General features: G+C 37.6%; 1 protein-coding gene across 1 annotated transcript; it reads left to right on the top strand.

The window, feature by feature from the left end:
• The first annotated feature begins 490 nt into the window (after positions 1 to 490).
• Positions 491 to 15,317, top strand: LOC141428516 (RNA-binding protein Unr-like). The gene is made up of 7 exons (XM_074088544.1): positions 491 to 538; positions 642 to 826; positions 3,184 to 3,401; positions 4,425 to 4,601; positions 5,140 to 5,317; positions 7,559 to 7,722; positions 15,301 to 15,317. Exons 1-7 carry the CDS (start codon positions 491 to 493, stop codon positions 15,315 to 15,317), a joined length of 987 nt encoding a protein of 328 aa, XP_073944645.1.
• The last annotated feature ends 561 nt before the right edge of the window (positions 15,318 to 15,878 follow it).

Here is a 15,878-nt window from a genome sequence, read left to right as displayed (position 1 = left end):
GTCCAAAATGCTGCCCACGCGTAGGCGATAAGGTCACATTCGATATCTATCAGGTGCGATTACGCTTTAGATTTTTAAAACGAGAATTTACGCCACTAAATGTTTTTTCATGTCATTGATAATTAAGGAGCCACCCGGCACCCGACCAGTATCGCTTCGTTCGTTCGGCGTCCCACTGTCTATAGTTGTCCACGGGTGGACGCTGCTTTGACGAGTGGACCTCGCGTGGTCACGAATTTCCCAGTAGTAGTCTACTATGAAGGGTGGGTGGAGAAGCGCCGCATCGCAAGCGTGGGGGCAGCGAGCTATCACCGAGTGGTCCACTCGCCGTCCGCGCGTGGGAGCTTTACGAGCGAGGCGATTCGGTGACGTCACTTGCATAGGAAGTAAGAACTAAAAAAACACAGAAGACACGTATTACGTGTGATAGGCGTAGGCATAGGCGTATGTCCGCCCGTTCACATTATTCCGCGTAAAATCGTTCAGTAGCATGATACTGCGGTGCTCGATCGACAAAGCCCGCAAAGTATCGCTACTGGTACGATTTTACTGGAATAATGTAACCTGGCATAAGAGCTTAGTGGATCGTTGTCGGGCCGAACGTGTTAACCAGACATGCATTTAAATTGCTCCATTTCCAGTTGAAGCGACCAAGGAGCTGGTGGCGATGGCAGTTGCGCGTCCAGCATAGCCTCACCAACGGCAGCGTAGCAACGGCAGCACTGCGCGCGCGCGCTGTCATGCAGGGCTTCATAGCGGCGCTCAAGGACGGCTTCGGGTTCATAGAAACCGCGGACCATTCCAAAGAGGTGTTCTTTCATTTTAGGTGAGTGCGTGATATAAGCGAAAAATTTTTTAACCCCCATCTACGGGCTACAGCCTAATAGTATGTGGTGGTAGCGTGCAGTGCGTGTAGCGCTGTGGTGTTTCGGCGTGGAGAGTAAGACAGCCGGAGAATTTACTGGCACTTGAGGTATCCCATCTTAGGCCTGCTGCAGGTTGGCAAACCAGGTATTGCAGATGTTTATGGGCGGTGGTGATCTCTTACCATCAGGAGACCCACTTGCTCGTTTGCCAATAAGTCGAATAAAAAAATTCTTAAAAGTTTCTAAAGTCGATCGGTTAGTTTTTCAGAAAACATTGGGAACGTATTATTCGTTCTGTCAATTAACTCTTCAGGCACAGTGCAAAATAATAGTGACCACATAATGTACACAAATATAAGATCTTGCTGATATGTACATACAAATCAATTGAAGTCGTCAAAAATATTATTAGTTGTTAATTTAATTCCTTTTAGGCAAACAATACAAAACTATCATGATTCATTTGTGGTAGGTAGCGTATCTAAATTAACGGGGACTGGAAGGGGTTAAACAACACAATTTTAGTAACTTTTGGAAAACATAGAATTTTTAACGAAGTTGGTCAGTCTGGACACGTCTGTAAACATATCTATTGACTACTTTTCATCCTGAAAAGAAAAAAAACTATCCAATTTCACTAAATAATAAATTCGGAAATTTCTGTATGTTTATTACTCTTTCAGATAAGCTATTAGAAACGGTATAGCGAATGCTTGTAACATTTATGTGTTGCTTTGCGAAATTTGACTTGACTTTATTTTTAGACCAGCGTTACCCAAGCTTTATTATGCTCTGGCCCGGATTCCCAAAAGCGACCTACAAAGAATTTGTTAACCTTTCTGAAACAGGGAGAAATAAAATTAATGTCCAATTGTCCACATAAATATGTGACATAACTTACATAGAGCCAGCGTTTGCTTGCGTTAACAAAAACGTAACACAATATCTTTCATGATGAACGAGTATGGTTGATTGTAAGCAAAAAGACAACGCTGCGAGCCGGTGTTTGTTGTTGTGGCCCGGTGCGGGATCGCGAACCACCATTTTTATATTTTCTTTAAATAATAAACACTTTTTTTGTCTTTTTTGAACTGGCTACTAACCTTTTTGTGGTGTAAATACTGAAATATTGAATGCTAGTTGTTCATTTAAGATTACCATTTATCAATTTGAAATATTTGATATAAACTCAAGATACATTGGTTTTATACATAAAAATATACATATATCTGTTTTTAATTTGCTTGCGAAAGTTTTTAGTAGTGTTCGATTGTTGGGTCTTTGAAATTTAGCGTCTGTTTCACTACTCATTGATAAATTTTATGTGACAGTAAACGTGATTCCGTCACTGTTTATTAAAAAAAAAATTATACAAAGACGGAATCACATTTTTCTGTCACATTAAATTTATAAATTAGATGTTGTATGGTGTCTTTATATAGATACTAGATATGAGCGTTGTGGGCCAATTCACGGCGGCGGCGTGGGTTAAAAAAATCCACGGGGCGCCGCGGCTTGACCTTGGGTCTTGGACTTTTTATGATAAAGCTTTATACGTAATTTGTAAAAAAAAAAACAGAGGACACTAACAAACCTTGTTTCTTAAATATTTACAAGTTTTAATAAAATCGCTCTAACAAAATGATAATCGTTTTAATAAAAGCGGTTTTATGTAGTCTATACCTACGTAAGATGTTATGCGAAAAGTCTATAGTGTTGTACCTAAGGCTAAGTTCAAATAATAAATGCTTAACACGCGTTCACAACTACATACACATGCTAACGAGCGTTTTAATAACGTTAGCATGTGTACGGCCTGAATAAATTGTATGTAATTATAAACGCGCGTTGTCAAAACGCGCATTAAGCGCTTGTCATCTAAGACCTGGTCCAGGTGGAGTGCTTCATAGCGAGAGCATCTGGACGGGGTGCATGTAGCTCTAGTACCTTGACAACGCGCGAGTGTCTACGCGCGAGTGCCCTCGCACGCAAAACGCTCCGTCTGAACCGGGTGTGAACATACCCTAACGCGCGTACAGTCAAGTGCAAAAATAAGTATCTATTCGAACCACTCAAAAATACGTTACTACGGCTCTGTTGCGTCGGAATAAGAGTCTGTGGTACTTATTTTTGAAACTTTGAATAAGTTTACGTTTACACTTTACTGTACGTGACGTCGATTATTAAAAAATATTTTATTGTTATAATTATCAAGGATCATATGCTCAGCGGCACAAAATTCGGGCCCACTCTATGTACAAAATGTCATTTGAGTGCCAGATTTTTTGCCGCTAACTTTCCAACGTTTCTCTCGCAGCAATCTCGAAGGCAACCCGGACGGTCTCGAGCTGGGCACCGAGGTGGAGTACTCGCTGGGTCGCGTGAGCGGCTCGGGCGGCGGCTGCGCCAGCGCCGAGTTCGTGCGCGTGCTGCCGCGCGGCACCGTGCCGCTGGCCAAGCCGCTCGACGCTACGCTCAACGGCACCGTCACGAGGACCCTGCGCGCGCTCAACCCCGACCAAGCCAAATATTGCGGTGAGTGGTGTCGGGAGGATTGGGCTGGATGATAAACACACACAGTTTTTCTAGCTTTGCTATGTGTAACTTTATGTAAAGTACTGATACGTCACATTTGATGAAACAAAATCACAGGTGCCATCAACCATTTTATGTGGTCTACCACCGTGAAGTTGACTATAGTTTGTATTTCATAAAACAATAATGACGATAAGACGTGTCTGTCAACTTGATAGTTCGACTTTAGCGACATATTCATTTGACAGGAAGTCGTTTAAAAATTTATAGTCCTCTTAGAGATACACCATAATGGTTTTCCATCGTGTTTTATCGAAAAAGTTCGTATTTATCGTGCTCTTGCTAATAGGCTAGACGACTAAAAAAAACTGTTTAGTCCGTCAGCTACATAATTAAAAAATATTGTACACGTATTTTTTCTTTTGTTTGACAAACAAAAAATGACGAGGATACAGTGCTTAGAAGTTTCGAGTGAAGTCACTATATGGTACGATTTTAACCTAATAGTGACGTCACAAGCCCCCACTCCGGAAGTTCGATGATCTATACCTTTGTCGATTTTTAATTATTTGATAAACGAAAAAATACGTGTCCCATATTTTTCCGTAATCTAACTGTCGGACTAAATAGAATGATATATTTTTAACCCAGTCGTCATCCCTATTACCTTTAGTACCCATCGTGAAGCCGTTTTGACATTTGACACTAAATAATAAAGTTCCATATTAATTAATATGAGAATGTTACTCATTTAGTGCTATAATAAGGGCTAAAAGACAGGCGCAATATCGCTAGTTATTAGCCAATTGCAAGCAAGACCGTAAAGTCAAAAAAACCTCACGATACTAACGCCATCTAGCGATATTTCTCCTGTCTTTTAGCCCTCATTAATTAACACTTCTGGTGCCGTCGTTATTCAGAATGAGATGCGATTTTCTCAATGGAAAAAAATTATTCGCTATATCTGTATTTGTCTGACCGGTACAGAATTTGACCATTGAATCGTAACCTATTTGTTCCCAGGCCTCATCCAAATGGAGGGCGGCACTTCGTACGAGTTCGGCATAATGGGGCTGGCGTGCAAACGCGAGATACTTCAGGTCGGCGACCCCGTCACGTTCCAGGCGGACGCGGAGGGGCGAGCCACTAACATCGTGCCTGTGCGCAAGAAGCGGCGCGCCACCGTCGACGCCATCAAAGGTTAGCACGGCAATGAGTTTCGTGATATGTCACTAGATGGCGTATCACGAGGTCCGTTTAAACCACCGCAGTAGGACAGACTAATGTGAAGGTGACGTTCGTTGGCCGAAGACGTGTAAATGCCGCTTGAGTTAACAAAGTAAGTTAATAAGTGACGTCTCAACTCGTTATTGCCATTCAAAATGTATGGGCAGTCGCGTTTCAATAGATAAAAAGTATGTCAATTACCCAATTCAGTACTCGACTATTTTTATTTATTTTATGTTATAAATCAAAGCATGATGCGTGTTATCGAAAGAAAAAACAATTTTGGAGCTAACTTTACATAAAAATAAATTAGACCGAGAATGACTTATTAGCATGTGACGTCACACGCCAATAGTATACCGACTGTATAGACAGAAGCGTTTTCGAAAGAGACGGATATATAGATATTTCAAAAAATCACTATTAATACATAAAATTGTCATAATAATAATACAGATACAAATTCAGGAGTTGTCAATTACCCTATTAATCGCGTATCGTTCCTTCCCAGGCGGCTTCGGTTTCCTCTCCCTGGCGATGGAGACTGAAGAGAACCGTCGCCTCTTCTTCCACATGTCGGAGGTGCGGGGCAACCCCGCGGAGCTGCAGCCCGGGGATACGGTGGAATTCGTCATGCTGACCAACCCGCGCAACGGCAAGTCCTCCGCGTGCAACGTCGTCAAAGTCGGGTCAGTACAAAGCCCAGTGTTGGAGTAAACTCGAATCCTCAAAACACTTGCTGAGCGGCCCTTCTCTCTCTCTCTCTCTCTCTCTCTCTCTCTCTCTCTCTTAGACATGTTTCATCAAAATCGGTTCAGCCGTTTTTGTGATTTTGAACTTTGAAGTGACAAATTAGGGAGTTTTCCAACTTTTTGTTAGTTAGGTTATAATTCGACTTCCGCGTGCGTAAAGTCTAGTCAAAACTAACAGGGTGTGTACCATCAGCAAAATATATGGTCTAAGGACTGTTCAATTTACTAAGCGGACAGTAAAAAAACAGCTCTACTCTTTTTTTAAAAATTATCACTATAAAATGCTACTGAGAAATGAAACACCAAATTAAAACATTTATTTATGCCACACAAGGACTTTCTTTCCAAATTTGACCATTTTTGAGTTTCCCTCATTGGGTAAATTTTCACCTATGACGGCATTGTAATACTGATGCCCTGGTAACGTATTCCTATCAAATTTTTCATACGTTTCGTCCATTAATATGCATCGGGATTTGTCCTGCAGCAAAATGCTGTACAAGTTGTGACACCTTTTTTTGAACCGTATTTGCTGCTCGGCGCTTCTTTTTGGCATTTTTTGCTTCTTGTAGGTTCGCATATTATTTTTCTTCTTGATATTTTGTACTGTGCCGATGCTAACTCGCTCTTTCTTAGCAATATCGCGAACAGACATGTATTTTTTCGATGTTAGCAGCCTCAGCACATTTTCTTCGACTTTTGGATTTGCTGAGCCGCATCTGTGCCGTGATTTTGGTAATCTTCAAGCGTTTATATGATTTGGTATACAGCTGACTTGGAACATTTAAACATTTTTGCAATTTTCCGTGGTGAATATTGGTCTGTGCACAATTTTTGCGGAATAAATTTGCGATTTGCCATTTTAATTGACAAGATTTCATTTTTTTAACATCTTTTAATTACTACAGGAATCGAAAGAGTTTTGCCTCCTGAACATGGGAAAATATTTATTATAATAGATTTCTCCATATTAAAAAAATACAAAAAATTTAAAAAATATGTCTGAATTTGCCAACTTCATCACCAGAAAAAGGAGCTGTCATAATTTTGATATTGTCTCTATGCAACGTCTACGTCAGATTTACGTGATCTTTTTTTTAGAGACTAGACAAAAGTAATGGATCTATTGTGTCGTAGTTTTGGAGTTATGCCCTTTTAGAATAAGCACATCTTAAAAAGATTGAAATAAATTAATTTCTCAAAAATGACCGTAAAAGTTGACATTATTCTTTACATATCAGAAGGTGAAGTGCATAGTTTATGGTCAGCGAAAAATTAAAAAGTTAAAACGATTGCAGGCGCGCTAGCTCGACAATAATGAATTAGCGCGCCTGCAATCAGTCACATTTTTTTAAAGTTAAAAAGGCCATGGCAATATTGGCACAAGTCGTATACATACAGCCAAGTCTAATGGCCGGTATCAGATATTTTGTTGGAACTCCGGACTTTTTCTATTGGGTCTGAAATAGCTTGTGGTTTTCGGTGGAAAAATACACCTGCAGTTTATTTTTTAATGAAAAAGGCGGGAAAGCATAAGAAAAATATTGGAATAAAATTAAATTTTTACAATATATTTTGAGAAAAAGTTTATTCTATTTCAGAATTATCACCATTTTTGAGAAAAGCTTATATTAGTCTCGGCTGGAACAGCAATTGCTGGCTTCGTATTAGTTAAACGGACTCGCAAGCTCGTCCGTTTAATACTCATACTCAGCCAGCAATTGCCTACTTCCAGGCCACGACAATAATCTACTATTTGTTGTAGCGAAATTTTAAAATATCAGCGTTTTTCTCTTTCCAAACAGAATACAGAGAACGAATCAAATTATAGTCTTAGAAATATGAAATCTTGTCAATTCTCTCCATTGTGAAATATATTTTGTAGTTAACGGAAATAACAAACTATTGACCGAAGAATATTGGTAAAATCATAACTATCAACTGTTTATAGAAATAGTGTAAAAGTCAAAGTATAAGTAGGTTTAAGCATGTCCGCTTAGTAAATTGAACAGTCCTTACCACTCTTAAGTTGATAATCGTTTGCATTTCATAAACAATAATGCCAATAACGTGTCTGTCAACTTGAAAGTTCGACTTAAGCGACATATTCATTTGATAGGAACTTGTTTAAAAATTGATAGTCTATTTATTTGCTGATGGTACGTTGTGTCGTTGCAGCAACAAGAGCGCGGTGAGGCCCGCAGCGAGCGTCCGGAGCGGCTGCTGGCGCGGCTGCGCACCGCGTCGCTGGAGGAGGCGGGTGCGCCGCGCGTCGTGGTGGTGCGCGGCCCGCGCGGCCCCGACGGCAGCCGCGGCTTCCGGCCACGCCGCCCCGCTCGCCGGTAACTATCCGCAACACTCTACCTTGTTACTTGTGTTACTATGTTTTTATTATGTAAGTGGGGGCTGGCGAGCTGGTTACCTGATGGGAAGCAATCACCGCCGCCCATGGTGTGTTGCCGGCTTTTTGAGAGATTAATAGGATCGTTTTTTAAAGATCCCTAAGTTACTGTGTTACTATGTTATCTTGTTGCTTTGTTGTTTTGTGCCAATGCTTTTATCTAAGTTCGGTTTTGCGAGCCAGAATAAACAGTCTTTGGAATGAAATCAAGTATTGTAAATAATAAAATAGACAAAAATACTTTGATCTAATCAATTAATAATTAATCGATTTACTGAACAGATTAATTATTTTGCAATAGGTTCTAGGTTTTCACATCATTGAACGTTTGTGGTCGATAAACGGCGTCTTTGTTACACTTTTCATAAATTGGATCGAAATCAATAGGTAAAGTACTATTCAATGGAAAAAATCAATTGTGTAAACAAAGCATTTTTTCACGATTACTCCGTAGTTACTTACGTTTGAACGCCAATCCCGATCATATTCACATCTCAATGAGCTCACCACTGTTTTTAACAATCATTTTATCATTAAATAATCGTGTAAATATGTTTATTTTATAGAATTAATTGGAAGACGAAAATCCGTTATATTTGTCAAATTGACATGATAATTTTTTCCTCACCGAAGTTGTCTATGGTCGGTCTAGTCTCTGGAAATTTAGTGCTGTACCAACAAAATTAATTATTTGACTGAACCAACCTTACCTACCGATAATTATGGCTGGCTCTGCAAATTTATTTATTCGTAGATATTAATTATTTGTGTTAAGTTACACTATTTAATGAAGGTTTATAAAGATTTCTAATCCTATCCTACTATCCTACTAATCCTACTAATATTATAAATGTGAAAGTTTGTGAGTGAGTGAGTGAATATGTTTGTTACTTCTTCACGCTGAAACGGCTGGACGGATTTGGATGAAATTTGGCGAAAAGTTAGATAACCTGGATTACAACATAGGATACTTTTTATCCCGATATTCCCATAGGATAGGGATAAAATCTTGAAATAACAACCGCTCAGCTTTGTCATGAAAATTGGTATGTAGATAGTTTGACATCTGGAATAAAACATAGCCTACTTTTTATTTCGATATTCCCACGAGATAGGGATAAAATTTCGAACTAATAACCGCTGGGCTTAGAGTCATGAAATTTTACCAATGATGGTTTTTAATGTAATGTCAATGAAAACACGATTTAATTTTCGGGAATTCCCACGGCAATTTTTAAAAATCCCGGTATTTCAGCTGCTGGACCTAATGATTTACGTGTGCGAAGCCGTGGGTAAACACTAGTTGGACGATAAAAGAGTATTATAGTAGAAATTATGTAGATTTCTATTTACTAGTATCATATTTACTGTGGAGTCCATTGTTGGACCAAAAAATCATTTTGAATCACTTCCCTGTGTCTACTCTCATTTCCCTGTCTTATGTAAATTTAAAAACTGAGACATGAATGCACAGAAAAACCAGAAAAAGAGACCCGCGCTGGGAATCGAACCTAGGTCCTCAGCAATCCGTACTGCGTACTATAACCCCTACACCACCGTTGGACAGGAGTCAAGATACAAATTTCTCCTATGCACACATATCTCAGGTTGCCTTTTTCTACTACGCTACTTAAGCAGCAAAAAATTCTAAATTAATCCATATTTTAACTGACCCTTTCAATTCTAAAATACTCCATCATAAACCTTGGGGAAAATATATGTCAAAAAATATAAGTGGATATACATGTTTCACCATTTTAAAAATTCTACCCTTAAAGGGGTATAAAGAGGAGTGTAAGTTTGTATGGAAAAAACGTTAGGTATATATATTTGAAGATATACCTAATTCTAAAACTTCGTGAAAATGCTATTAAACATTTTAAGTTAAAAGGGACATGGAAACATTGTGAATGACTCTTGAACAGGACTAAGAGAATACGTGATTCGGCATTTTTAAGAATAAGAATAAGAATAAGAAACGTTTATTGTTCATAACCGTGTACAAATTATGTTAACATTTAAGCATGAGAAGTTTCAACAGTTTGCCCATTTCGGACGTACAATTTATTACCTAAATATAATTATAATATATTATTTATTATTTTTACATGAATTCTAATATTTTTTCAAAAGTATTCATTTAGAAATTAAACTTAGGGAAACATTAATAATGAAATATGAGTAAATTCAAAATAATTATTTACTGCTGATTGAAGTATCTTAAAGAGCTTTCACATCACTAGAGCCAACGTCAGTCAGTCAGTCAGCCAGTCGTCAGTCAAGTGTCAATGTCAGTCACCACATTTGTTTTACACAATTGATTTTTCCATTGAATAGTACCATATATGCGAGAACTTCCATGCAAGTTTCACTACATTGCGATATTTGGTTGATCAACTGTATTATGATTGGTTTTTTGGAGTCTTTTTGTATTTTTTATTTCAACTCCAAATTTGTTACTTTTACGGGTATCCCGTGAAACCATATCGTAAATACAACTGAGACATGGATGCACAGAAAAAACCAGAAAAAGAGACCAGCGCTGGGAATCGAACCCAGGTCCTCAGCAATCCGTGCTGCGTGCTATAACCCCTACACCACCGCTGGACAGGAATCTAGACACGAATTTTTCCTATGCATACATATCTCAGGTTGCTTATTTCTACTACGCTACTTATGCAGCAGCACTAGCGACATCTCTTGTCTGGGTGAGCGGTTGGTTCCGAAAGAGTGTGACGTCTCTCGATGAGAGCGGAACATAGATGTCGCTAGTGCTGCTGCATAAGTAGCGTAGTAGAAATAAGCAACCTGAGAATGAAATGAAATGAAATGAAATGAAATGAAAAATGAAATGAAATCGTTTATTGCATGACCACAGGTATATAAATAAGATCCTCATGTTTTGGTGTGTCCCTTTATGATCTACCATTTTCTTGGTGTACAATATAAAAAAATAAAATTGAACAAAATTAAAAATCAAATCAATGAAATTACATTAAATAGAATACATTAAATGAAGTTAAAAATAAAAATAAACAAAACATAATCAATTAAAATACATTAGCTAGTCAAAAAAATAATACAATAAAGTTAAATCACAATCACTCAACAAAAAATAAAAAAAATAAAAAAAAAATCATATACGCTACAATGTCAAAATTTCAAAACCATACATTAATAACCATAAATGTCAGTACTCAACTGATTAGTTAATTTATATTCCAGATATTCTTTAACTGTATAAAAACAGTTAGTCAAAAGCCATTTCTTCAATTTGGTTTTGAACACTTGTCCATTCAAAACCTTTAATTCGTCTGGAAGACTGTTAAACAGCTTTATTGACATGTTATAAGCGTTACGTTTATAAATATCTGAACGACAACGAGGCTGGTATATCAGGTTTTATATTGTGTTCTCTGCTGTCTAGGGAATACGTTCGATCTCTTTTCAAAATACTCCGGATGACACTTAACAAAAAGACAAACCTTAAGTATATACATGCATGCCAGTGGTAATATTTTAAGTTTCTTAAAAAGAGGCTTGCAGCTGTCAGTACGATAAGCAGCTAGCATTGCCCGCACACATTTTTTCTGTACTTTGAAAACTCTTTCAACGTCGACAGAATTTCCCCACAGTATCAATCCATAATTGAGTACAGACGATACATGTCCATGATAAGCGGTTAATGCTGCCTCGGTAGAGACTGTTCTTTTGAGCTTTCTTAAGGCAAAAACAAATCTGTCCAATCTGCAGCATACAGAGTGAACATGGTCTTTCCAGTTCAAATGCTGGTCAATATTTAAGCCTAAGAATGTTGTGCAACAAGTCTGTTCCAAAGAGTTTCCGTTATAGTTAACATTTAGCGTTACCGGATCTGTCCTGTATGAATGAAATTGCATGTACTTTGTCTTTGACAAATTAATATCAAGTCCATTATCAATTATCCAACTATTTAAGTTAGCTAGACTTAGATTTATATTAGTTTCATACATGCTACGTTCATCACCCTTAACTAGAATGGTGGTGTCATCTGCAAAGAGTACGCATTTTTGTGTAGTAGCACGTGACAGATCATTGACATAAAGCAGGAATAACAGGGGTCCTAGGTTGCTTCCCTGAGGCACCCCAGACTTTTTTTGCCGAAACTCGGATCTATAAACTTTTTTATACACTTTGTTGTCTTTATCAACATTATGTGTGATTTCTGTACATTGCCTTCTGTCCTGTAAATAGCTCATTAACCACTCCATGGCACGCCCCCTAATCCCATAGGATTCCAATTTTGATACCAAAATTGCATGGTCAACGTAGTCGAACGCCTTACTCATGTCTAGGAACATGGACATAACAGGTGTTTTAATATTAATAGACTCTGATACAAACTTGACAAACTCAAAGCAGGCCAGCTCCGTAGAACGACCTTACGGAAACCATACTGTTTCGGACCCAGTATGCTGTGCTTTTTTAGGAAAGCATCTAACCTAGCGCACATTGCCTTCTCAAAAATCTTAGATGGGATAGGAACAATTGTTATGGGTCTATGGCTACTAGGTTCCATACGGTCACCTTTCTTGTACAGAGGCTTAACGATAGACAATTTTAGTTGTTCTGGAAAAATACCCTCACTAAAAGAAAGATTTATCAAGTGCGCAAAAGGGCGGCACAGACATGATACATTTGCTTTTAATATTTTTGTTGATATGTCATCAATGCCGCAAGTATTACTATTATTTAGTGACATAATCAACTTAAATACTTCTTTGTCCTCTACTGAGTCAGAAATATGGTATATGGGTTGAGGTCTATCCCCCTTTTTAGTGGTACTCCACTGGAAGCAGTCGCCTAATCATGTCAATGAAATAGTTATTAAACTCATTACAAATGTCTTGCGGTTTATCATAAGTCACGCCATTTACTTTAATTGTATGAATGTCATTTTTATCTGCATAATTAGAAGTTTTTTCAGATATAATATTCCAAGTCGCCTTACATTATTTTTATTTTCTATGATATACTTGTTATTACTATTCATCTGTGATTTATGAATGCATTTTTTGAGAATTTTACTATATTTCTTTAGATTATAATTATTTGTCTTTTTGTGTTTACTGGAATTAATAGCTTTCATATACAACATGCGTTTAACTCTACATGATTTTCGTATGCCTTTTGTAAGCCACCTGGTTTCCCTCTGGTAACTACTTCTCTTAACTAGAATAACAGGGAAGCATAAATTATAGAACAGACATAACAAATCATAGAATTCATCAAAAGCCTGTTTAAAATTGTTTGAATTCAAGATTTCAGTGAATGACAATGCTGACAGACACTCACGGAACTTACGCTGATTATCGCAACTATAGTCCCGTTTAAATTCAAACCAAGTTGTTATTGTTTTGCTTTTTTTCATTGAAAATGTAAGTAATTGTGCCTTTTCGTGGTCAGATAGACCAAGTTTCAGAAGTCCCGATTCAACGTTCCTAAAATTGCTTGCAATTTGGTCTAAGCACGCATTTTTCCTTGTAGGTGACTGTATATGCATTGTAAAATTGTGGTTTATTAAAGTGCTACTAAGACTTCTGGAAGCTGAACCGTCTTTCATAATGTCGATGTTCCAGTCGCCACATAAAACAATTTTTTTATTTTTATACTTCGATGTGAGATAATGTAGCAAATTGTCTAGTTTGTGCAAAAACAGACCCACATGAGACTGGGTCTGAAGAGGTACTCTATAAATAGCTATGATGACAATATCAGCACCCAAAATTTCAGTACCGCAACATTCAAAATAAAATTGAGAAGCTTGGCCCGATACAAATGTTATAGGTTTTGTTTCTAATGTCCTTCTAACAAGTATAGCAGTACCACCCCTGCTTTTATCTCTACAAAATGAAGTTGCTAACTTAAAATTACCAAGTTTAATGTTGTTTTCCGAGCCACGCTTAACGAAAGTCTCACTAAAGCAAATCACATCAATATTTAGATGTTTATCAGTATGTAGCTCATTCAGTGTAACCTCTAATAAGTCAAGCTTATTTAACAATCCTCCAATATTTTGATGCATTATTATAAATTTATCCTCGATTACATCCTTGCAATTATTTGCTCGTTTGTTAACGAAAAAATTCTAAGCTATCTTGGGAGTCATTTACATAAATATTGTCAGAATTAGATTTCTCAATAAGCACCAACATTTTACATATGTCATTAAATATTATACTTATACCTTTATTATTTACAGTTCCAGTTTGCTTATAAAACATGTCAAAATCATAGGTAAGATTTTTGTTACAGTCAAACAAGTAGGCATAATTGTACTTTGAGTTATCCATGTGTAATAATGAATTAAACAGTTCAATTCTCCTATTATACAGATTGGCATAGTAGCCACAGTTAAATATCGGAGTACATATTTATGTTGGTATTGATACAATTTTGAACAACATTTCTTATATACTGTACCAATTCATTATAATTTTTGAGACCCTCTAAAGTCCTTTTCACCCAAAATAACAAACAATAGTCACTCATACTGTAGTCGATCAATTTACTATTCAAATTTTAAGATATGTATGCATAGGAAAAATTCGTGTCTAGATTCCTGTCCAGCGGTGGTGTAGGGTTATAGCACGCAGCACGGATTGCTGAGGACCTGGGTTCGATTCCCAGCGCTGGTCTCTTTTTCTGGTTTTTCTGTGCATCCATGTCTCAGTTTGTATTTTCGATATGATCAACTGTATTCATTGCCCCTGAATAATCTGCGATGTAATGCAACTTGTCTGCAAATTCTTGAATGGTTTAAATAAATGGGGCTTAAGAGAAGTTTCCCTGCCGGCCGCGCGGCCGCGTTAGGTATTCGTTTGGGATATTTCTGTCCTTATCGCTCATGACATAAGCGCTCGCAGCCCCCCCCCCATGCCTTATTTTTTTTTTTTTATACGACTGGATGGCAAACGAGCAAGTGGGTCTCCTGATGGTAAGAGATCACCACCGCCCATAAACATCTGCAACACCAGGGGTATTGCAGACGCGTTGCCAACCTAGAGGCCTAAGATGGGATACCTCACGTGCCAGTAAATTATATCGAGATAGCTGTAGGCTTTTCAAGATTTGGGCGGTTGAATTTTGGGTTTCGGTGTCCTCTTATTATACGAAATGTATAGCACAGAAATCAATGATATTTTACAATTAACATATTCATTATAATATTTTCTATTCCTGTGGTTTTTCGATTTTTGTAAAAATGCTTTATTAGTCTGTAATTCTTGTGCAAAGTTGACATCTTTTTTTTGTTGACTTTTGAGCTCCTGTAATTCTGATATTACACATTTATATGAAAATCTGAAAAACCACAGGCATAGTCCATACTTACAAAATTTCATCTATTTCTGTTGCCTAGTTTTCAAATGAGACCGGGACTACGTTTGTATGGAGAATCGAACGAAGAGACTTCTCTTAAGACAGTGAAGATAATTGCGCCAATGAATCATCATAATGAGGTATTGTTTGTTGTTTCCAGAACTGTTAGCCGAGTGAAAAGCAACAGCGGTTAACGCACCAAGGCCTGAACACACTACAGCTATGTATGTAGGTAAAACCTAATGGTTTGATTTTCAATACAAATTGTTTCATTGTATTCACGAGAGACTGACTGATTCTCTTTTCTTTGGCAGCATTTAGAAATTTGTTTTGTGATTTTTACTAACTGTAGGAGAAAACATCACTTGTAAAAAATTGGCAGCTACACTGAAGTCTACACCCATATTACGGCTTGTGACTAATGAGCAATGAACATATCAACCGGAACTGTCTATAATTTGCTTCTTTCAAATTTCTTTACTGTGTTTAAAAGAGGTTCTTTTTCGCATGGATACGTTGTTCAAAATTCCGTTCCACCCATTCCTAGCTGTTAATATTGTTTGCCAAGTCCAGGGCCTGTGGTATGGAACTCTCTAACAATAATGTATTTCGTGAGCTATTTTCTTATGCCTGATCATATTACCTTGTATAAAGTAGTGCGAAGAGACAATGGGCCGGCTTCCATCTCGATCTGAAGAACAAATCTGTAGGTAAATACGATATTTGACAAATCCTGAA

Source organism: Choristoneura fumiferana, chromosome Z (assembly GCF_025370935.1).
Source record: "Choristoneura fumiferana chromosome Z, NRCan_CFum_1, whole genome shotgun sequence".
NCBI classification, from domain to species: Eukaryota; Metazoa; Arthropoda; class Insecta; order Lepidoptera; family Tortricidae; genus Choristoneura; species Choristoneura fumiferana.
This window is presented reverse-complemented; position numbering and strand designations above follow the sequence as displayed.

What these genes read in the sequence shown, in the direction of transcription:
- LOC141428516 (XM_074088544.1), top strand. Translation starts at nt 491, where the DNA reads ATGATACTGCGGTGCTCGATCGACAAAGCCCGCAAAGTATCGCTACTG. An exon ending in CGACCAAGCCAAATATTGCG is followed by an intron (nt 3,402 to 4,424) that starts GTGAGTGGTGTC and finishes ATTTGTTCCCAG; the next exon opens with GCCTCATCCAAATGGAGGGC. An exon ending in TGCAACGTCGTCAAAGTCGG is followed by an intron (nt 5,318 to 7,558) that starts GTCAGTACAAAG and finishes GTGTCGTTGCAG; the next exon opens with CAACAAGAGCGCGGTGAGGC.